The sequence below is a fragment of the Rattus rattus genome, chromosome 16, assembly GCF_011064425.1.
Source record: "Rattus rattus isolate New Zealand chromosome 16, Rrattus_CSIRO_v1, whole genome shotgun sequence".
In the NCBI taxonomy this organism is placed as follows: Eukaryota; Metazoa; Chordata; class Mammalia; order Rodentia; family Muridae; genus Rattus; species Rattus rattus.
In genome coordinates, this window is record NC_046169.1 from 21,433,467 (window position 1) to 21,455,248 (window position 21,782).

General features: G+C 47.6%; 1 protein-coding gene across 1 annotated transcript in view; it reads left to right on the forward strand.

Moving 5' to 3' along the window:
- Nucleotides 1-2,382: 2,382 nt before the first annotated feature.
- The window catches only part of LOC116885177 (autism susceptibility gene 2 protein homolog), a 486,489-nt gene continuing 467,089 nt past the window's right edge, over nt 2,383-21,782 (forward strand). Inside the window, exon 1 of the mRNA XM_032886391.1 lies at nt 2,383-2,825. Within this exon, the coding sequence (XP_032742282.1) occupies nt 2,517-2,825 (309 nt within the window). The 5' untranslated portion in view covers nt 2,383-2,516. The remainder of the gene's footprint in view (nt 2,826-21,782) is intronic.

A 21,782-nucleotide genomic window follows, 5' to 3' on the forward strand; every position in this document is an offset into this window, starting at 1 on the left:
GGTGCAGGGCGAGCGTCATCTGGGTTCAGGGGCACTGGGCATTCAGTGTTCCATCAGGCAGAGCGGAGAAAAGTTTCCAGCTCTTGCCTGTTGGCTGTCTCGGTGCTACTGGACTCAGCACTAGGACACTCTTCTTGTCCCCAAAGTGCACCCTCTTTGGGTCCATGCTTTGCACCTCCTCGCGCTGCACGCACTTTTTATTTTTTTTTTTTTATTTTTGCACCGAGCGCGCGCGTGCGCGCAGGCCAAACACCTCGAGGTACTTGAGAGTAGTTGAACCAGCAAGAGCTTCAGGAGTGGAGGAGATAAGGCTCTCCGGGAGCAAGTGTCCGGAGAAAGGTGCCTGCTACGCGTGCGCGCGCGAGTCCTCCGTGCGTTTGGCGGGATGTTGGGGCAGCCTCCACGCCCTCGAACTTCAACTCCACACGGGCCCGTGACCGACCCCTCCAACATACCCCACAGCCTCTGGAGACCCCTTCCGCCCCCAAGTGCGCAGGCCCGGCCGCCCCAGCGCGCATGCCCTGGGCTCGTGGAGCGGTGGCCAGCCCCTCAGCCTTTTTGCTTTCTACACACTCTACAACTAGGGGAGGGGGGCGGGTCACGTGATCCAGCCGGGCCCGAGGCGCGCGGGAGGAGACGTGGGGGGGGTAGGACGGGAACGCGCGTGGGAGAGAGGGAGAGAGAGGCGCGAGGGGAGGGGCTCTTCTCGGGAGCGCGCAGCCAGTGGTGCATGAGTGGAAGGGGCGGCCCTCGGGAGCGCGCCCCGTGGTGCCGGGGGTGGTGGTGGGGGGATGGGGGGGGGGGAGAGAACGAGGCGTGAGAGATTCTCAGGGGCCCGCGAAGGGGGAAGGGGCGGCCCTCGGGAGCGCGCCGAGTGAGGCGTGAGGGGAGGGGGAGCCTCAGGAGCGCGTGGAGAGCCAGGAGGGCGGTCCTCGGGAGCGCGCGCAGAGCGAGGCGCGAAGAGGGCGGTCTTCCAGAGCGCTCGCCGGCGAGCGAGCTCGAGCGCGCGTGCAAGAGAGAGAGAGAGAGAGAGAGAGAGGGAGAGAGAGAGAGACGGCAAGCGGGCGGGCGTGGGGCTGGGCCGAGGCGGGCGGCGGCGGTGGGCCGGCCAGAGGGGGAGGAGCGGGCGCTGTGTGAGCGAGGCGGGCGGAGGATGAGGCCGTGCCCGGGCTCTGGCTGCAGCCGCCCGGGGACACGCCGTGCACCGTCGGGCTCGGGGCTCCGGCGGCGGCGGCTGAGGCAGCGTTAGCTGCGAGCGAGCGAGCGAGTGAGCGAGCGGCATCTCCCAGCGCTTCTTCCTCAGGCGGGGCGACGCGAAGAAGAAGAGGCGGCGGCGGCGGCGGCGGCACACCGGTGTATCTCGGGTTGGAGACTGCTCTTTGCTTTCCTCATTGACTGACTCACCCCCCTCCCCCTTTATAATTTTTTTTTTTTTTGAGGAAGGGTGACCTCTGGAACTGGGGGTGGGGGGAGACAATTTGTGTGTGTGCGTGCGTGCATGTGTATGTGAGGAGGGGGTCGGTGGCACGCGCCAGGCTTTGCAATTCTTCTCTTCTTTCATCTTTTTCTCCTCCCCCCCCTCGAAGACCGAAAAAAGAAAGGGAAAAAAAAAATCCCCAACTGCTTTCAGCGTCCTCCTCCTTCCTTCCTCCTTTCCTCAGGCAACCTCTGTCTCCGCTCGTGATTGCGTGGTTATGCTCCCCTCTCTGGGGGGTCTCGCCCCTCTCAGCTCGCTCTCTAGCCCTGGCTTCCCTTGGATACATTTCTTAAAAAAAGACTAGGAGCCCGGGAGTGAGTTTTTCTGCGAGACGACTGTGTGAGAGAGGCGGAGGTGTGGGTGTTTTCCTGCACGAGGGGGCGGGTGAAGTTCATTGCCACCCACCCCTCACTTCACCGTGACCTTTTCGGACCTCGGGCTTTTTTTTTTTTTTTTTTTTTTAATTTTTTTTTTGGGGGGGTCTCTAGGAAAAGCGAGAAGCCAAGCGATTTCAGTGGTGGGGAGAGAGCATGGCCGCGGGGAGGGCTTCCCCAGTCTCTTGATCAAAGCATTCCGCTATTCTGATTTATTGCCTGCTTGGTGAGTTATTTTTTTCCCCCTTTCCTCTGTAAAGGAGACCTGTGTGTTCAGCCATTACTTTGCTCGGCGCTGTTCGCAGGCATCTCCGACCCTCGGTGCAGAGGGGAGCCCCACACTTCGCCCTCTCGCTTCCCCGTCCCTCCCTCCCCGTCTCCCCGCCCCTTCCCCCTTTTTTCTTTCTCTTTTTCCCCCTGCCCTCCCTTCTTGTTCTTCTTCGGCTTCTTTTTTTTTTTTTTTTTTATTCCTCCCAGCCGCCTTCTCCCCGCGCCTTCCTCGCGGCTGGAGGGAAAAGCCCGTGCAGGAGGAGGGGGGCTCGGTGTCAATTTTTTTTCTTCTTGGGGTGTGTGTGTGTGTGTGTGTGTGTGTGTGTGGCCGCGGCCCGAGCCTGTGGCGCGCGGGTAGGCGAACGGGGAAGATCCCCGGCGCGGTTAAAAGAACCATGGATGGCCCGACGCGGGGACATGGACTCCGGAAAAAGCGGAGGTCGCGATCACAGCGAGACCGGGAGAGACGCTCCCGGGCCGGCTTAGGAACCGGTGCGGCGGGTGGTATAGGAACCGGCCGGACCCGGGCTCCCTCGCTGGCTTCATCGTCGGGCTCCGACAAGGAAGACAATGGAAAGCCCCCATCCTCCGCCCCGTCCCGGCCCAGACCCCCGCGGAGGAAGCGCAGAGAGTCCACCTCAGCCGAAGAGGACATCATTGATGGATTTGCCATGACCAGCTTTGTTACTTTTGAAGCGCTGGAGGTAAGGGGGGGACCCCCTCTCCTGTTCCCCCCATGGTTTCCTTTTATGCATGACACCCCCACTAGGCTGCACCCCGGTTTTCTTGCCTCCCCCGCCGCACTCGAAGCTGTCTGTCTCGGCCGAGGTCTTATTGTTGGGTGTGGGGTTGTGTGTTGGGGGAGCTGGGGGCAGATAGGCAGCGAGGAGGGAATCGCCGAGCGGTATGCCTGGTCTGGTCTTCCACTGGTTTCGTTCTTGTCCAGCTCGCCTTTCCCCTGCGCCCCCTTCCTGTACCCCCACCTCCCACCATAGCAGATGGGTGGAAAGAAAGGGGTTCGGGCATCACAACAATGCGCCCCCCCTTCTCCACGGGTGGCTCTGCCCCCACTCCTTTCCTCCTCTTCTCCCTCCCCAATCATGGCTTCTTGGCTGGTGGAAGTCTTTGCTTGGGTTTGGGGCGCCTGTGGACTGTTTTCTGTGTGCTTTCTCCAGAGCCATATGTTCCCGTGTGTGTGTGTGTGTGTGTGTGTGTGTGTGTGTGTGTGTGTGTTAGTCTGTCTAGTATATGCCTTTTCTGGATGTCCTGGGGACAAGAGGCTGCTAGGGTTTTGTGGCTTTTCTGTACCCCCTCCCCCTTTTTTGGTGAAGCTGGGGAAGGGGGCGTTTTCTCCTTGTTGGGAGAAAGGAGGAGGAGGGGAGAAGGGGAAAGGATGGGATATCTCTCTCTATTTTGCACCACGGGGCTGTATTGCAGAAAGGGTTAATGACAATATTATCCACACACTACATTTGCGTGTGGGGTGTGTGTGTGTGTGTGTGTGTGTGTGTGTGTGTGTATGTGTGCGATTTAGTGGTCAGACGGGAGGTACACCAGGGAGAGCTGGCGAGAGGCAAGAATAAAATCCTAGCTGGCTGCTGAAGGGCTTGTCACCAATTGTCCCTCTTCTCCTTGTTGTACGTGCCCCCCCCCACCATGATTGGCTTTGTGTATGTGTTTGTGTGTCTGTCTTTATTCCTTAGGCACCTGCAGGCAGCCTTGGCTTTTCAAATGCACATTTTCCTGCCTGCTGAGAGGGTCCTGGGTGTGTGTGTGTGTGTGTGCGTGTGTGTGTGTGTGTGTGTGTGTGTGTTTATGTGTTTGTGTATTTGTTGGAAGGGGCTGGAGGGAGACAGTCCAGGGGTCACAGAAAAGTATCTTTGCCTGGGCAGATCTGATTTGGTGCTAGGATTGGTGGTTGGTTTGAATACATTTAACTGCTTTCTTTCCTCTTCCACCTCCCTTTCCCCACCCTAAACACATACAACCACACACAGGAGCTTCTGGGGTTCTCCTGAGTTGATCCAGCACAAAACCAAACTGTGGTCCGTTGGTAGCCTCTCAGTGGCACCTGACATAATGGCGTGAGGAAACTTTTCCCTTTCCTTTATTTATTTATTTTTGCTCTTGTTGGTGGTATTGTTTCAGAGGTGCCAAAGTGAGGAGCTTTGTTAATGAGAGCTTAAGCCTTCCATTCACTGACTGTGCAGGCGTAGATTGTTGGTTCTAGACCTGCGTTTGGATTCCAAGTTTGGGTTTTGAAAAGGCAGTCTTCCTGTCTGTCAGACTTGCTCATTTTTGTAAAGTGCTTCGGATGGGGGTGATGGCGGTGGCCAGTGGCCAGTAGCTAGTGGCTGGGGAGGAAGGAAGAGAGGGTGCTGATACCGGCATTGGTGGTGACCAGAGATTTTGTTACTGGTACTTGACTTCATCATTGGTTTTCCAGTTGGTGTTCTCGGCTTTAAGTGAGTGCCATCATTCGGGATGCTTACAGCTGTGTTTCTTAACTTTGCAAAGGTGGATGGGTACTGCAGGGTGACCTCTTTCTTGCTTTAAAATGGGCATCGAAATGACATCCTGTGTCCTGAGATAGAACGCTGCCTGGGATTTGGCTCAGCGTGGCTGCCTGTGGTTTGGTGAAGGAAAGAACTTGAAAAAAGCTGCTTACAAGTGGTTCTGCTCTCTGGGTAGTTGTCATGCCCTGCTGGGTGGCCCCACTTAGTCATCAAGGGGAGGGACCTGTGTCTTCTCGTTGTCGAAGGCCAGGTGGAGATGGAAGTTTTGCACTTGTTCTGCATTTAGTGTTAAGTAACTGCTTGACTTTATCTTTTTTTGCTAGGAAATGTGCCTGTTCCGGTTTTGTTTTAAGCCTCAAAATGTATAATTTTAAAAGAAGATCGAGTTCAAAATGTACACTTCTTTCTGCAATGCAATTTACTTCTCAGCTACTTTTCTAGACCTAAAACCCCAGGATGCTTTGGTTAGCTGAGTGCTGTGACACTTTTACGTTCGCCACGATACCACATAACTAGTGGTGCATTGGTATAAAGGACCTAACTTTTAAAAAAAATCAAATAAATTTCGCATGTGAAAGTAGACAGAGCAATAGAACTCCAAGGTACTCAATACCCCCGGACTCGACAACTTACAGTTCACACCTTGCTTCTTCTGTAGTTCACTGAGCTCCCTCTCACCTTTCAGACGTGCTGTGATGACATCTGTAAATATTTCTGCATTAACCTCTGAAGTATATATAAATGACTCAGATGACTTTAGAAATCCTCACGGTACCATCATCTCTCCTCAGTAAACTGACAGTTCGCTAGTATTTCTGTCCGGCCATATTTTCAGAAGTTCAGATTTTTTTTTTTTTAGAAAACCTGTTAATAAACCTGTTAAAACCATGTATTGGAAGATAAAAATAATCATGTTTACCCTTTTTTTGGGTGTATGTGTGGGGTAGTTGTGGTGAGCAAAATGTAGATATATTGGCTGTTAACACGCTGTGTCCATATCGGATGGTCAGAACCCAAGTTCGAAGTGACTGCTAGAGTCTCTGATGCTCACGACACTAAATTTGAAAGATTTACTGAACTGTCACCAAGAAATATGAAGGCTTATGAGGAAGCAGGCAATTCAGCCATGAACTTGGATAGAAATGTGTGTTAGGAACGTGTGTTTGTGTGTGTGTGTGTGTGTGTGTGTGTGTGTGTGTGTGTGTTTGGAATTACCCTAAATACATACTTGTGCTTGTAAATGAAAATATCCTTTGCTATGAATCATAAAGAGGACTTAGGTATTGGCTTGGACAGTTAGGCTTATAAATTACACCAGTTTAGAGCCTTTTCTGGCTGAGTTAGGAATCCCATGCTTAGGCTTGTGAATGGACAAACTGACTTTAAGATTTTGTCCTTAGGGACTTCTTGGTGGCTGAGACTGACTGACTGCCTGCCTTTTTCCTCCCCCTCCCTCCCTCCCTCCCTCCCTCCCTCCCTTCCTTCCTTCCTTCCTTCCTTCCTTCCTTCCAAAAACTCCTAAGTGATAATGGAATATTTTGTTATAAATACTTCCAAGCCAGCTATGGTTTTACAGATTCTAGCCTGCAGTTTCACACTCTTTAAGAAGGCGGGAAGCTCAGAGGGCAGTTTGGCGTCCCCTCCCCACATGTCACAAGCAGGGAAACTGGCTGGGGTGGTTGCATATTCTGCAGGGACACTTGTCTTGAGTAATTGTGCCCTGAAGTTCAAGTGCGTGATTACAAAGAGTCTCATGATAGGAGATAAGAGGGGAGGTGAGGAGGCTAAAGTTGAACGCCGCGTTCTCATTACACAGTTGAGGAGCAGAAGTGCCGTTTAGACACAGTATTGCGTGTTTGGGAACTCTTTGGATGTTAGGGTGAGGGCAAGTAGCTCTGAATGGGTTGTTTCTTTTAGTTGTTTTTGGGGGAGTGGGCAGGGTCCTGTTATGTTGCACAGGCTAGTCCTGCACGTTCAGCAAAATCCTTCTGCTTCAGCCTCCAGAATGCTGGGCTTATAGGCACATGCTATCCCACTTGGCATATATATATATATATATATATATATATATATACACACACACACACACACACACACACACACACACACACACACACACACACACACACACACACACACATATATATATAAACAAAACAACAACAAACCCAAAACAGAGTGCCTTCTAGCAACCCTGGTAGTAACAGGATGTACCGGTGTATCAGCTAAGGTGCTTTTCCCAATTCTTCAGGTTTCTATTAGGAAGCCAGGAGTAGTGTCGTGGCTGAACATTTGACTTTGCGAATACGTTATTTCTCCCACTATTCTTCTGTTGTGATTTGGATGTTTCTTTTGGTACAGCTGACCACAGGGAAAGGAGGATGACACTGGTAGATTTGTCAGACAAGCACTGTAGTGGTTTGTTTTGTTTTGTTTTGTTTTTAAAAAGAAGGAAGACTCAATTCTGGTGTGCAGAGGATCAAACACAGGCTTTCCTGTGACCGCCACTTCCTGGTTCTGCTTCAGAGCTCACCTACCTATCAGTGGTCTGTTAAGCCTTTTATATGGAATCTGACACATAGACTTTAGAGGAGAGAGCAAGATAAGGTATTGCGTGGACGTGTGTGTTTTGAGACATGATCTCATGCTCCCTAGGCTGGGTTCAGACTTACTGAGGGTGACAATGAACTTGTGATCTCCCTCCCTCCACCTTTTGAGTTCTGGGAAGACAGGTATCTACCCCATCTCCTATTTTGGCTGTGCTGGGGCTTTGTGGGTATGTAAGAAAGCAGCCTACTAACTGAATTCCATCCCGAGCCCTTGAGAAGTTCTTCCTGGAAAAGATGGGCACTAGAAGGGTGTAGTGATTGGTAGATAAGATAGTAAGTGAAAAATGGGAGAGCCTTGTGAAGAAATAATGAAGGCAACGCAGGAAGAAGGCCAACAAGAAGTCATTGGGCAGTTAAGACCAGGGGCCAAGAAGGCTGGTAGGGAGGAGTACAGTAGTATCAAAGGAGTTCTTCTTAGGGGACCAGGAGACCACCAGCCAGACTTTGCTTTTCTAAGTAGTCGTATGAGCCTCCTTGGGACGTCACCTTCTTAAAGCATCCTTTCCCTCAGTCCTCTGTTAGTGGAAAGATTGACATGAAGTTATAGCGACTGGTCTCAGGCTGGAACAGAACATGGCTTTGTGCAGGTTCCTCATAGATTGTGTTTTGGGCTTGGAGTGGAACGATCAGTCCTCAAATACGTTTTAGAATGACTTGTTCTGCCAGAATTAAAATTCTTTATTATCGGAGTGTGAATTTTGGTTATCAGAGGAGGAAATAGCGCGTGCCTTATCTCTTAAACCTGTCTGGCCACAGAACGTTTTAATTCTCAGCACTATCAGCAGGGACTATGGGTCGAGGTGTCAAAGAACCCATTCCAGATCTTGGTGTTTGGTGATCTCTGAGAATTGGGAGGTGGGTGGTGGGGACACTGACGGTAGGGTGTGTAAAAGCAGTTGTACCAGGGGCTGCTGCAGGAATGGCAGGTGGGGTCTGCGATGATATTAATAGAGAGATGTCCACTTACCTTTCTGCCTCGCGTCACCTGTTTTCCTGATTTCTTTTTCCCTAACCCCACCAAGAGGTGAGCGTTGGTGAAGCCTTCTCACTAATGGCTCTTTCTCAGTGTGACAGCTGCTTGATTCTGACGCCACCAAGTTGCCCTCCAGCCAATGCTTTTATCTTCCCTCAGTCCCTTCTAGTTTTATGTATTGCTGCCTTTTAGCAACCTGGAAGAGAAGGTTGGGATGAGAAAGGAGTTTGACGTTGGCGTTACAAGAAAGGTTTTTGGTTATCTGGCTCTTGACTTGCAGCGCGTGGAGTGGTAATTCACAGAGGGTGAGAGCATCTGCAGTACTGTTGTAGAGCCAGGGAGATTGTAGAGCCAGGAGATTGCTGAAAGAGGTCGAGCCTCAGCATATTTCAATTCTGAGAAGTGTGCATAACTCCAGGTTCTGAGGACTTTCTGAGTGAGTGAGTGAGTGTGTGTGTGTGTGTGTGTGTGTGTGTGTGAGAGAGAGAGAGAGAGTGTGTGTGTGTGTGTGTGTGTGTGAGAGAGAGTGTGTGTGTGTGAGAGAGAGTGTGTGTGTGTGTGTGTGTGAGAGAGAGAGAGAGAGAGAGAGAGAGAGAGAGAGAGAGCTGTATGTGGCTTGTGTATGTGGAGAGAGAAAGCACATGCATATGTGCGGCTTGTGTGTGTGTGTATGAGAGAGAGGGCACATGTATATGTGAGGCTTGTGTGTGTGTGTATGTGTGAGAGAGAGAGAGCACATGTGTATATGTGGCGTGTGTGTGTGTGTGAGAGAGAGAGAGAGACAGAGAGAGAGACAAAGACACAGAGACACAGAGAGAGACAGAGACTGAGCGCACATGCGTATGCATATGTGTGGCGTGTGTGTGTGTGTGTGTGTGTGAGAGAGAGAGAGAGTGTGTGTGAGAGAGTGTGTGTGTGAGAGAGAGAGAGAGAGAGAGAGAGAGAGAGAGAGAGAGAGAGAGAGTGTGTCTGAATTGCATGTGTGCATGAACTCAAGCTTTTTACCATACTCTCTGAACTTCTGTGTTTCACTCTGTGAAGCAGGATTCGCTGGAGGAGTCTTTTATGTAGGATGAGTCCCTGTGGCTCTTGTTAGCTGTGGAAATTAACTGCTTTAGCTATGTTGGGTAAGATACAAATTAGTCAGTAGATTTAAAGAGTGGACCATGAAGTCAGTGATCGGCTCTGAGAGAGGTGTTCTCTCAACACTTATTGGGAAAAGGTTAATAAATGTTTTTTTTGTTTGTTTGTTTGTTTAGGGATTTTGGGGGTTTTTTTGGGGGGGGGGAGTGTAGCTCAGTGGTAAAGTACTTGCCTAGCATGCACGAGGCTCTGGGTTCAGTCTTCCAGCGCCATTCTAAAGTTCAAAGGGAGTAATGTGTTGTGGTAGAGATTCTGGGATGCTTGTATATAAAGCTATACTTTTTAAAAACACTGTCCAAAATAAACGGTGGTTATTTAGTTTGAGAGATTGTTAAGACTAGAAAGTCCTTAAGCACAGAGAACAACTGTTGGGATTACTGTGGAATAATCTAGGTCTCCAGGATGAGACGATTAATAGGGCTGCCTGATGAAAGGGCTGTGTGTGTGTGCATGCGTGTGTGTGCGTGCACGTGCAGTTCCTGATGATAAGCGTGCGTGTGCGCATGTGTGCGCATTGGTGCTGAGAGTGGATTTCAGTCATTTTACCCAGTTCTGAATAGGTATGTATTTACAACACACTCCGTGTAGTTTCACTCCGTCGAAGTGAAGAGGCAGCAGCTTCCCTTTAACACTTCCCCTGCACTCCAGGGTTGGGATTACACCCCATATGCTGTAGATTTAGGAAAACCACCTGGGGAAAGGATAGCAGTGTCTTATTTGAAGACAGTCTGCAAAATTTGAGGAGATAGAGGACTCCTTTGAAGGCGGAAAGAGGACTGCAGTTGTTAGTTAGGTAACAATCAAGACAGGAGAAGCTCAAAACAGTTTGGGAGATGACCGTCAGCTAGGGCAGAGGTACTTCTAACCCACAACACACTGTTCTGTGACTGCAGGTCTCTTGTTGGTCCACCCGCTTCAGCTAGAGAGAGAGGCTCAAGGTGCGTGGTCTTTCCTCATCTGGTGTGAGCTATTTCTTCACATCCTCTGTTTCTCATGCAGAACAAGGAGTAGTATCTTGTTTTCTCGTGTCTTGGTATCAGTCAGGGTCACAAAGGATAGGTCTTTTTTATTTCTATTGCTGTTTCCCATTTTTATTAAATTGGGTATTTCTTATTTACATTTCTTTTTTTTCCTATTTTTTAAAAACTAGATAGATTTCTTTACTTACATTTCAAATGTTACTCCCTTTCCCGGTTTCCTATCCATAAGGCCCCCCATCCTCTCCCCATCCCCCATATGGGTATTCCTTCCATCTATTCCCCCTTACTGCCCCCCCCATATTCCCCTGCACTGGGGGGTCCAACCTTGGCAGGACCAAGGGCTTCCCCTTCCACGGGTGCCCCAACAAGGCTATTCTCTGCTTTCAGTAACTGCAGGTGGGAATGCCTGTTTCATACCACCTGACAGCTTCTGCTTCCTCAGGAAGGGACTGTGTCAGCCCAGGCTTCTGCGTCCGTTCTGGATGATCCGAGGCACAATGGCACTGTTCACTCTGGGTTAGAGGATGGCTTGTGCTCTTCAGGATCTCCCGCTTCATAGCTGAATGGTGGTTAGCGTGTACTCAGACTAATACACGCTCAATAAGTACACACATTTGTTTAATACTTTACTGTCATTTTGGCTTGTTGGTATACCTCATAGTGGTTTCCGCTCTTGGTGTCAGAACGTGGTAAAACCTGGGCGTAGTAAGAAAGAGAGCCATAGAGGACAAGGAGGAGTTTATAGTGTACGTGAGTGACACTGACGGCTAGTACGGGTAAGGATTAAGTTGCGTCAGAAGAGCTTTTAAAAGTCCCTTAGAGTAGCTACTAACTGGACCACTGCCTGCAAACACACTGTGACCACCCCTGGTTGTGTGGGTGAGACTTGATACTAACAACTGCAGCTACATTTTGAATTCTAAAATAAACCATTGCCATGGTCAAGTTGTAGTGATAAGTGAGAAATGTCATTTCCTTTGTTGTCCCTGCACTTAACCTTTTCGGCTACAAAGCAACCCTTACATGAGGGATTTGTAGTTTCTGCCGGTTGTGATATTTTAGAACTTAAGGAAATTAAGAGACCCATTATCCAGAACTGCCACTATCCCTCAGTTGTTATACTGAAACAACGATTGTTATTCTTCCCTTTTCTCTCCATCCTTCTCTTCCTTCTCCCTTCCTCCCTTCTTCCCCTGGAGACAGGATCTTGACCCCTGGTCCTGGCAAGTCTGTAACTCACATAGAGCAGATTGGCCTGGAACTCACAGGGAATTACTTGACCCTGCTTATCAGGTGCTGGGATCAAAGTCATCCCTGTGATCTTCTTTCTTTTTGACTTTTGGTGTCTGTTCATTTGCTCCTTCCCCCGCCTCCCATTGGCTAAAGGTAACTAGTGAAGCATCCTCCGGCGAACTATTTATTGTAGTTAGAAATGAAAGGGAATACAAGGAAATGAAGGTGCAAAGACAGTAGCCTGTCATTAGAATATTGCTTGCTTCCATTTCCATGATGGAGAAGACAGTGACTTCCACTCACTTTTTCCATACCATTGAAAACAATCACAAGGGTCTTCAGCTGAACTAAGAAATGCTCCAATATATTTTAAATGAAAGTAAGCCTTCTCTGGGGCAAAAGAGGGAGACGAGAATTTGGTAATTGTGTGTGTAGATTCCTTACTTCTTGATACAGTGTTCTCTGAGGTTACTTGAGAAAATTAGTTTTAAGATTAACTTGAGGAATTCAGTCTTTAAGGAGGGATTTATCCTTAAATTCAGACCTGAACTTCTCCGGAATCGTCTTCAGATCCGTTTCACTACACATCTGGAGGCTATGCTTTTGAAGCCACCATCTTGGTGTTCTTTGCACAGATGTTGTGCCGGGCAGAGCAGTTCTTTCTACCCCCCTCAGTTTGCAAATGGCAATAGTTCTCGAGGATGAACTGATCTGTTCCAGATCGTACTGGGGTTTTCAGGTTCCGACTATTACCCGATGAAAGTAGGAGACTATTTTCCCTTAGGGCTGGTGAGTACAAGGATGGGGGGGGGCGTCATGGAAAAAAATCTGTTAAATTTTAAGTCATTCCCTGCCCTTCCCATCCCCCCACCCCTTGCCCCAGCCTCGGAACTTCTGTGTAGCTGTGTAGTCTAGGATGACCTTGAACTCCTGACCCTCTTACATCTACTGAGTTCTGGGGTTATAGGTGTGTGTCACCAGCTCTAGTTTATATACTGTTGGAGATTGAACCCAGGGCTGTGGTCAACCTAGGGAAACTCTCCACTCACTGAGGTACATCTGTAGCCCAGAAGGAAGGTTTTAAAAACAAAAATCAAGAGGAACACACCCATAGAAGCTTCCTATTTTTTTTCCTTAATAGTGTTCCGTTGGTTACTTAATATCAAGAAACTTTGAAAACATTCTTCCCCCATCCCCCGTGTTCCCCAAGTAGTACACTGCCTGGCATTCATTGCTCCTTCCTACAGGTGTGTTGGTTTAAATCCCCTTTCCCACCTTTCTGTCACGAGAGTATTGGCTTCTCATTCTCGGATGTCCAGTGGAAAGATAATTACTTGGATATAAGATATTACTGTGGCCTGATTAACAGTTTTTTTTTTTTAACTTTTCTTAAGAGGGGATTAAGTTATTTTCTTCAGAATGGTAACCTGGGGAAATCTAGAGCAATGCCATCAATACCGATGGCAGCATATATGCACCAGAGGAACTTTGGCCTGTGTTGAGGTGAATATTCAAACTTTTCTTCTGAAGGACTCAAAACACAAGATTCACATGATTGTGCTGGCTAAGGCATTTGTCTGTTTATTGCTGAGTGAGGAAATTTATAGCAACTGTTTGTCATGCGTGTGTGTGTGTATAACCATTCATATAGTGGGAAGAAGTTTTTCGTGGGATTGTAATAACATATCAAGATGGATGCAATTAGAACAGAAGCAGATTGACACCCTGAATTACATGCAAACCAGAATCCAGGATACCTGTGCTTTGCCATTTCGTGTTTTGCTGCAGGGGCAGTCAGCCAGATATGCAAATAAAAAGACATTGACGAATCTCTGTGTGTGTGTGTGTGTGTGGTTGCAGAGAGCCCAACTATTTTATTAATCTTTTTACCAACCATTGTTTAGATTCGCAGCAATGATGGAATGTATTAATTTGGCAGACCGAATAGCCTAGGACCAGAATGGAGGAAATAATCAGAGGAAGGCATGATTGATAGGTCGTCCCATAAATAACACATGCGACTGACAAAGGGGCTGAGTAATCTTTAGATCTGTGCTTAATGTCATTAATGGAGCTGTTAAACCAGGATGTTTGAGTTTGAACTTCAATCAGAGAGGCCTTGCCTCCCATTTGAAATGTAGACCTATCTCTAGTTATGCTCCCTGGGCAAATGTGTTGACAAAGTTGGTATAAATCGAATTTTTGTAAATTGGATCAGATGTCGGGGGAATCTTGCTGTGAAAAATGAGTCCTTTTTACCAAGTGCCGTACTCTTCTCTGCAGGGAAGCTGGGATTTGGGTAGTCATGTGTTCCAGTTTTATTTCTGTTGCTGTGATGAAACACCCTGTCCAAAAACAACTTAGGGGACAGGAGAGGTGGCTCAGCCGTTAAAGGCTAGGCTCACAACCAAAATGTCCAAGAGCAGCTTAGAGAGGAAAGGATTTACTTAGCTTACAGTTCCAGGTTACGGTCTTATCATCACGGGAGTCACAGTGGCATGAGTTTCAGAGAGCCAATCACTCCACATCTACAGCCAAGCAGAGAGAAACGGTTGCACCCACGCTACCTGCTTGCTGTTATTCTGCCAGCTCTCTTGACTCTCGCTACCGAGGACTCCGAGCCTAGGGAATGATGCCGCCCACATTCAAAGTGAGCCCCCATCCCGATCTAGATAATTTCTCAGTGGAGGAAACAGAAGGAAAGTGCTATTCTGCTTGCTGCTGATTCTAGCCTGCAGCAAGTTAGTTGACTGTTCAAAACTAACCCTGAAGAGATGGCTCAGTGGTTAAGAGCACCAACTGCTCTTCCAGAGGTCCTGAGTTCAAATCCCAGCAACCATGTGGTGGCTCACAAACCATCTATAATGAGATCTGATGCCTTCTTCCGGTGTGTCTGAAGACAGCTACAATGTACTTACATATAATAAATAAATAAATAAATAAATTAATTAAAAAGAATCTGAGTTCAGTTCCCAGTACTCGTTGTACAGCTTAGAACTGCTGCAGCTGCAGCTCCAGGGGACAGGACACCTATGGTCTCTGAAAGAGCTGTGCTCATATGGATAGACCCAGACACATAGATACACCCAGTTAAAAGTCGTAAGAACAAACCTTAAAAGAACAAACAACAAAATAACTAGCCATCAAGTCCTGTTTGGTGGGCGTGGCTTTCTGTGCTTCCCATCTTCTTGTGTCTCCTGGAAGGAAATGACCGTGAGAAATTTCATGTTTCTCTTCAGGTTTCATACCTTACTTGGCCTTCCAGCAGTAATCGATGGCGACTGGACTAAGCCCTTGTCATTCAGATCTCAGAGCTTGGTTTTCAGGTGCACGCTGAGGAGGGCTTGTGGCTATGATTAGGGAATATGATTTCCATATCTGTTCCATTGGGGAGTCCAGGCATGTCATAACCACTTCAGAGTCAGGATTGTACAGAGACACCCTAGCTGTAATTTTTCTATATGACAGTTCAGCTTGAAAACTGTAAGGGTGCCAGCAGCAGGGCTGTATTGTTATTGGGAAAGTCGAGGACATCTGTTACATCTTGTTAAACAGGGAAGGAAAACGCTCCAATCAAACCGTCTAATTATGCCCTCTCGACTGAAAGAAAATATCCTTTACTGAATTTTTGGGATTGGTCGAGATGGAGGAAGCTGGCCTCTAGGAGAACCGTGATGTAAATTTACTCCATTAAGAAAAAATTACCCTTAACCGAGATGACATGAGGGTTTCATAATACCAATTTATTTTTTGTACCCCGTGTGTCAATAAAGGCATTTTCAGAAATCGTCTACACTAGCATGAAGCTCTTGTTTTTCTTCTCCCTCTCTCTCCCAAAGCATAGGAGGCCCCCAGAGGGAGTTTTTATTTCCAGATGTGAGAGCCTCAGAGGATATGTGGTAGCTGAGAGCTACCTGGGGGAGGGAGCAAAGGATAATTACAGGCGAGAGGCAAGGGGATAATTCAGCCAGAGTGCTGGGAGGTGAGATTTCACACCTGAGTGTTGAAACTTGCTCCGTCAGACAGTTGGTTGTTTCATTTAAAACGTTTCATTAGTCTAACACCGGGATGGCTCAGATTGTTCCAGGTGACCTCCTGTGCAGGGAAAACAATGGTTTTTGAAATCCTGCAGTGTGTCATTTCCCCGTGTTTGAAAGTTGCCTTACGTAGTATCTGAAAGCATCAGATATCCTCTCCCTTGACCACTGACTCGATAATATGAATTGTGTATGTATTTGCGTGTGGCCATTGGTCTCCTTGCTTGATTGTGCACACAAGAGGTTAAGAGGACAAACTTCAGGAGTCATTTTCTTTCCACCCTGTGCATCCTAGGGGTGGAGTTCAGGTCAGCAAGCTTGACAGCAAGTGCCTTTCCCTCTGCTTCTTGTCTTTTGGTCTGTGTTTCAAACTGTGATTAGTTTAAGTGAACTGCATTCAGAATCACAGATGATGATGATGATGATGATGATGATAATAATAATAATAGCGGCACCATATTCCTGATAATCTGAAGATTGGGACGTGGATTAAGTCCAAGAGGTGTATTCATTTAGCTTTGGTAACCTTCATTTCACCTTTTTGTAATGCTGCTCTCACGGATTGCAATCTTGGGCCCTAGTCTAAAGGAATCTTTGAAGTGTTAACTATGACAAGGCATGGTTTGTGTTTCCTTTGGGAGCCACTGGGAAGGTCCAAGTGCTCCTCGGTCCCCCCTCCCCCCCCTCGGACTGTTCTGTGTGTTGTAACGGCTTACTGGGTACCACACTGGATGTAGTACTGGAAACGTGGAAAAAGAGCGAGACAGCATTTTCTCCCTTTATTTTTAATGTCATGTTTCACGTCTCTGTGTTCTCTGACTTAAGTCCCTGCACTCTCCCTCTGTAGATCCTTTAAGAGATATTTTAAAGCTCTTACGATTGTTGCTTTCTCTAGTCGGTCATCTATAAAGTAGGCGTTCAGACAGCCCTTATTTATTGCTGACCTATTTCTTAAAACAAAACAAAACAAAACAAAACAAAAAACAGAACAAAAACTCTGAAAAGAAGACATGTTTGAAAAAGGATCTTCTGTGGCGCTTGCCCTGGGCCAGCTTTGTGCTTCTCATTCACTGTGCCTTGGAAGGGTGCTGTGGACAAAGGAATGGAGTCTGCTTTAACAGTTGGTGCAAGGAAAGCTTGGAGAGGTGGTCCGCTCATCCAGGACCAAACACTGCAGCGGCTTGGGGCAGGCTTGAAGGCTTCGGCTTCCCACTCTTTAAAAAAAAAAATATGGACTTGTTTCTGAGCGCCTCAGATGGGTCGCTGGTAGAGACCACATTTGGTTCTCTTGCTGCTGATGAAAACTATCCTGGTCGTAAAGGATTTTCTATTTATAGTAATAGGATCTGGGGGCTGGGCAAGTACCATACCGAATTGTTCCAGAAAGTTGTTTTCTTTCTGTCTTCTTGCCTTCCTTACCGCTCGTACCCCCTTCCTGAGCTAATGGGGGAATCCAGGGCCTGCTGGATGCTAGGAAACCCCTGGGTCACTGAGCATCTCCTGTTTTCCTTTTAAACCCTGAAGCTTATGGGCTGGGGATGTAGCTCACTTGAGAACTGAGTACTTGGCTGGCATGCAGAGGCCCTGGCTTGGGTCCACATAAACTGGCATAATCGTATACATGGTACTCCCAAGTACTCTGGAGCTGGAAGCCGGGGGTTGAAGTACTGTGACGTCCTTAACCACAGAGCAAGTTCAAGACCAGCCCGGAGTACAGGGGATTCTGTGTTAGACAAACTTGGAAAACAACACAGTAGCAGCAGTCTTACTGAGACGGCTTCATTATAGTTTGCTTGGAGTCTAGTTGGTGGGCAGTTCCCTCTCCGTGTGCATGAAAATCTGGCCTTATCTTGAATAACATGAACAGGCAGATATTTAAGCCTTCCCAAACGCAAGAGGTCAGGCTCTGGAGGCTGGAGCGGCTGCGGTGTGACTAAGCCATTGTATCTTCTGTCACTTTAACAGACCAGTGAGATCCGAGAAGGAACCGGCAGCCTGTCCTAGGTTCCCCGTGCACATAAACTTATTTTACTAACAGATGCCTATGCTATTTTGTCCGCTCTCAAACTACTGTAGGAAGTGGCACTTACTCCTCTTGAGGAGATAGTCCACAATAAAAGAGATCTTATTACTGGTGCTAGGTTTTATTTTATTTTATTTATTTATTTTTAAACTACAGGCACTCCATTCTTCCCCGGTGAAAAGAGCGTACTAAATAGCTCTTGCTTTTCTTGGTGTCTATTTCTGGAAGATACCTGGTGACAGAGTCCATTATTTCCTTGCCATTGTTTCCTTCCTTTATTCCGAGCGCATTTTCAAATTGTTCGCTCTCCACCCACTTGAGGTTTGTTTATACTACAAAGAGTATGCTAATGGCCCTGGCTGTTAGATTGATTCTTATGGAAATCCCAACTGCCTTTAAAGTAAGGCACAGTATCCAGAGTCCCCTTCCTCAGCTCCCCTGGGCTCGGATGCGCTTCCCCGTGGTTCATTTTCTAGGATTAAAGGGTTCACACCCGGTTAAGGACCATCAGGTTAGGGACAGGTAGAGTTCAAAGACATCCTCGCCTCATTATTCTCCCGGGACCTGAGTTTTCAGAAGAGTATTTCTCTTTGATAAGAAGAAGCTGTTTTCTTCAGTCCTGTTCCCAGCCGGCTGTCTTACCTACCCTCTCCCGCTTCCTCAGTAAGCATTTATCTCTTTTCATCTCTAAAATTGGGGAAACAGTGGAATTCCTTCCTTAGACATTGTAATTGCAAGGAATACCTAAGCCAACCCATACCTTCTGAAATGTAACTACTGGTAAAATATGGTCTAATGGGAGCCACACCTTTAGGTCCAGGGTTTAAAGATTTCATACTCTTTGATTCTGCGTCTGCGCAAACCGCGAATCCTGTCTTACCGCTACAGTCTGATTCAGATTTAAAAGTGTGGAATCCTTTGCTTCTCGTTGTGCCCTGCTTAGACTCTTGGGGGTGTGTCCAATTAAGGAGACTGAAGATGGCCGGTAGAGATGGGTGTCACTGTCTTAGGGCAGTGGGTATTCGCTGATCATAGGTGAACATTGTGTAACTCTATGTCGGATTCCCACATCTGCCACCCGTATTTCAGGTACACGTTAATTTCATTTGGTATGTTGTACCTGGGATTAGGGACAGAGAGAAGTATGTACGCTTTCCCCGACTGGAAATTATGTTGTTGAAACACAGTCCATATGGCCGTTGTAAAATGCTTACTACTGCATATAATTGCTTTCCTAACGACGTGCTTTGTCGTTACCTCCATTTTCCAAGAAGTGCCCCCATAGCATGCCGAGAGCAGCAGCAGCATTAGAAAACATGGCGTGCAAAAACACTCAGTCGTCTTTCCTTTAAGGATTAGATTCCAGTGTCAGAGGATAGGTCACCTGCTTTGTATCCTTGGCTCTTCTTTGGGTCAGCTCAGTGCTAGACTGGGTGACAGATTTGAAAGATAGGTCCTGCTCACCTTTTTCCTGAGTGTATTTCTATAGCTTTGCTCCAATTATGAGCAGGATGGTGCCTCAGGAGTGCTTCCCCCTGCCCCCAGTTGTTCATGTCTCGTGTAGAGTTATTTTTCTGGGATACTCGCTCAGCCTCTGTTTTCCTGAGTGTGAGCTCAAAGCTGGGTTAGCGTTGGGATGATTTCATTTGGGGTCACTTAGATGAGAGTCAAAGGAGAAAGGAGGGGCAGGAGAGGAAGAGAGAGGCTGGGGAACAGAGAAAGAGACAGAGAGAGATAGGGAGAGAGACACACACAGGCACAGAGACACACAGACAGACAGACAGACACACACACACACACACAGAGAGAGAGAGAGAGAGAGAGAGAGAGAGAGAGAGAGAGAGAGAGAGAGAGAGAGAGAGACAGAGACAGACTGACTAAATAGTAAAACGAGAGAAGGCCATATGTATATAGTGCTTGGCTCCACATGGGTCTGAATCTCTACTTCTTTCTTACTAAGAGGAGTGAGTGTGAGAGAGGGGGTGGCGAGGATCACCACATGTAGGGGTCAGAGGACAACCTTCCTGTCATTCTCCACCTTCCACCTTGTGGAAGACACCTGGGTCTTTTTTTGTTTTCTGCTATGTAAACCAGGGTTGGTGGCCTGTGAACTTCTGGGATTGTCCCGTCTCTGGCTTTCCATCTCCTGGTAGTAGCGCTGGGATTCTAGACACTGGCACTTTGTGCATGCACACGCATTCAGCTTTTAAACGGGACCAGGGGATCTGAACTCAGGCCCTCAAGCCTCCGTGGCCAGCCTTTTACATCAAGCCATCGCTCTAGCCTTGGGGATGAGTTATTTATTGCATAAGAGCCTCCGTGTCAGAGGCTAGGAAGACGGATGTGATGTGGGACATGGCAGGATAAAGACGTACCAAGTCTGTCGCAGATGTCTTAGGGATCCAGCAGTGATGGGCTCTGTGGTCTTCGTCCAGTTTTCAGGGTCCGTTTGAGAGCTGCCAAGTCAGGAGGAGGTAGAACCGCAGATTGGAGTCTTTTTTTTTTTTTTTTAAATCAAATCGAGACTCATAGACGTAATGGGACGTGGGGATATTCTGAGGGTTTTTATTACAAATAATTTCAGTGGAGTTTTCTTCAAAAGAAGCTAAGCACGGGGCCGTAGAGCTTGCAAGGACTTCTGGAACTGGTTGAATTTTATGTTGTCATGACAGTTAAGGTCCAGGCTGAGGGAAGATGCTGAAGAAATAATGACATTTGATTCCCTGCACAGTACAATTTCAGAATCCACCTGCATGCTCAGGAGATTTGAGGCAGAGGAGCGCAGAGAGTGAAAGTTTGTTGGGCTCTCTCCTCCGGGCAAGGCTGTTAGGTTATTTTCATTGGGAAGACTTAATGAGAAGGGATGCTTACCTCTGTTCCAGCCTTCTACAAGCAGCCAGGGAAATTGGGTACCAATGAATGAATGCCTCTGCAAGGCTGAGCAGAGGGATGCCTGTAAGGTGATGCTTCAGTCTAGTGGACGATGGGAAGAAAGCAGAAAGTAAGGAATAGATAGCAACTGATAGAATTTTCTTTCTGGATTCATTCAGACGTGGTGGCTTTGCTGCTGCTACTGCTGCTGCTGCTGGTGGTGCGTGTGTGTCTGTGTGTAGGTCAGAGGTCAACATCAGCTATCCTTTCTCAGATCTTCCCGTTTGTTTCCACCTCCCCAGTACTGGGATCACAAGTATGCACAGTTTTTTAAAATGTGGTTCTGGAGATCGAACTCAGGTCCCCATGCTTGCAAGGCGGGCACTTTACCATCAGAACCATCTCCCCAGCTCTCGTTGGCCAAACAGGAAAGACGAACTTTAATAGAAATGCAAAAATGCATTGTTGTTTTTATCAGCTTTTGGATTCCTGAAGCAGCTTTTGAATTCAGGATGTGGTAAAAGAGAGGGTGCAAAACCCCTTGTTTTCATGATTTAAAGCAGTGGTTCTTAGCCTGTGGGCTGCAACCCTTATGGGGTCCCGTATCAGATACCCCACATAGGAGATATTTACATTACAATTCGTTAACAGTAGCAAAATTAGAGTTGTGAAGCAGCAACGAAATAACACGAAGGGACGGAAGGAACTGTACTAAAGTGTCGCAGAGTTGGGAAGGCTGAGAACCACTGATTTAAAGGGATGAACACTTTCTGTTTTTCTAGTTTAGGCTTTCCCAGTGGGTTTAGAAATCTGTGAATCCTAAGGGACTGTGTATGCAGCTGGACAGAGTCCAGTAGTTGTACTAACACCTGAATCAACAGGCTTGGGAATAAGGGGAAGGAGTCTTGGGATTCATGGAAGAGAGGATTGCACCAGAGTTCACATTTAGAAATAAATGTCTGTTTCCCCCTTTGCTCATGAGGAATAGGATATGAAAGCACTGGGCTGTCTTTTCTCTTTGCCCTCAGCCCAGAGTAGATGTACCTATGCTAATAACAATAACTAGAAGTGGTTGGGCATTTGCTGAGGACCAGGTATCACTCTTAAGTGGAGATTTCAACCCATGTCGTCCTTACACTGAACTCATGTGTATGGGAAGAGAAACAAGTCGGTCTGCAAAGTTTACACCTAAGCCAAAAAGTGCCCAGCACATTGATGCCGGAGACCATACATTTTGGCTACAGAGCCTGATTGGAATGTTTATGCTGTATAATGG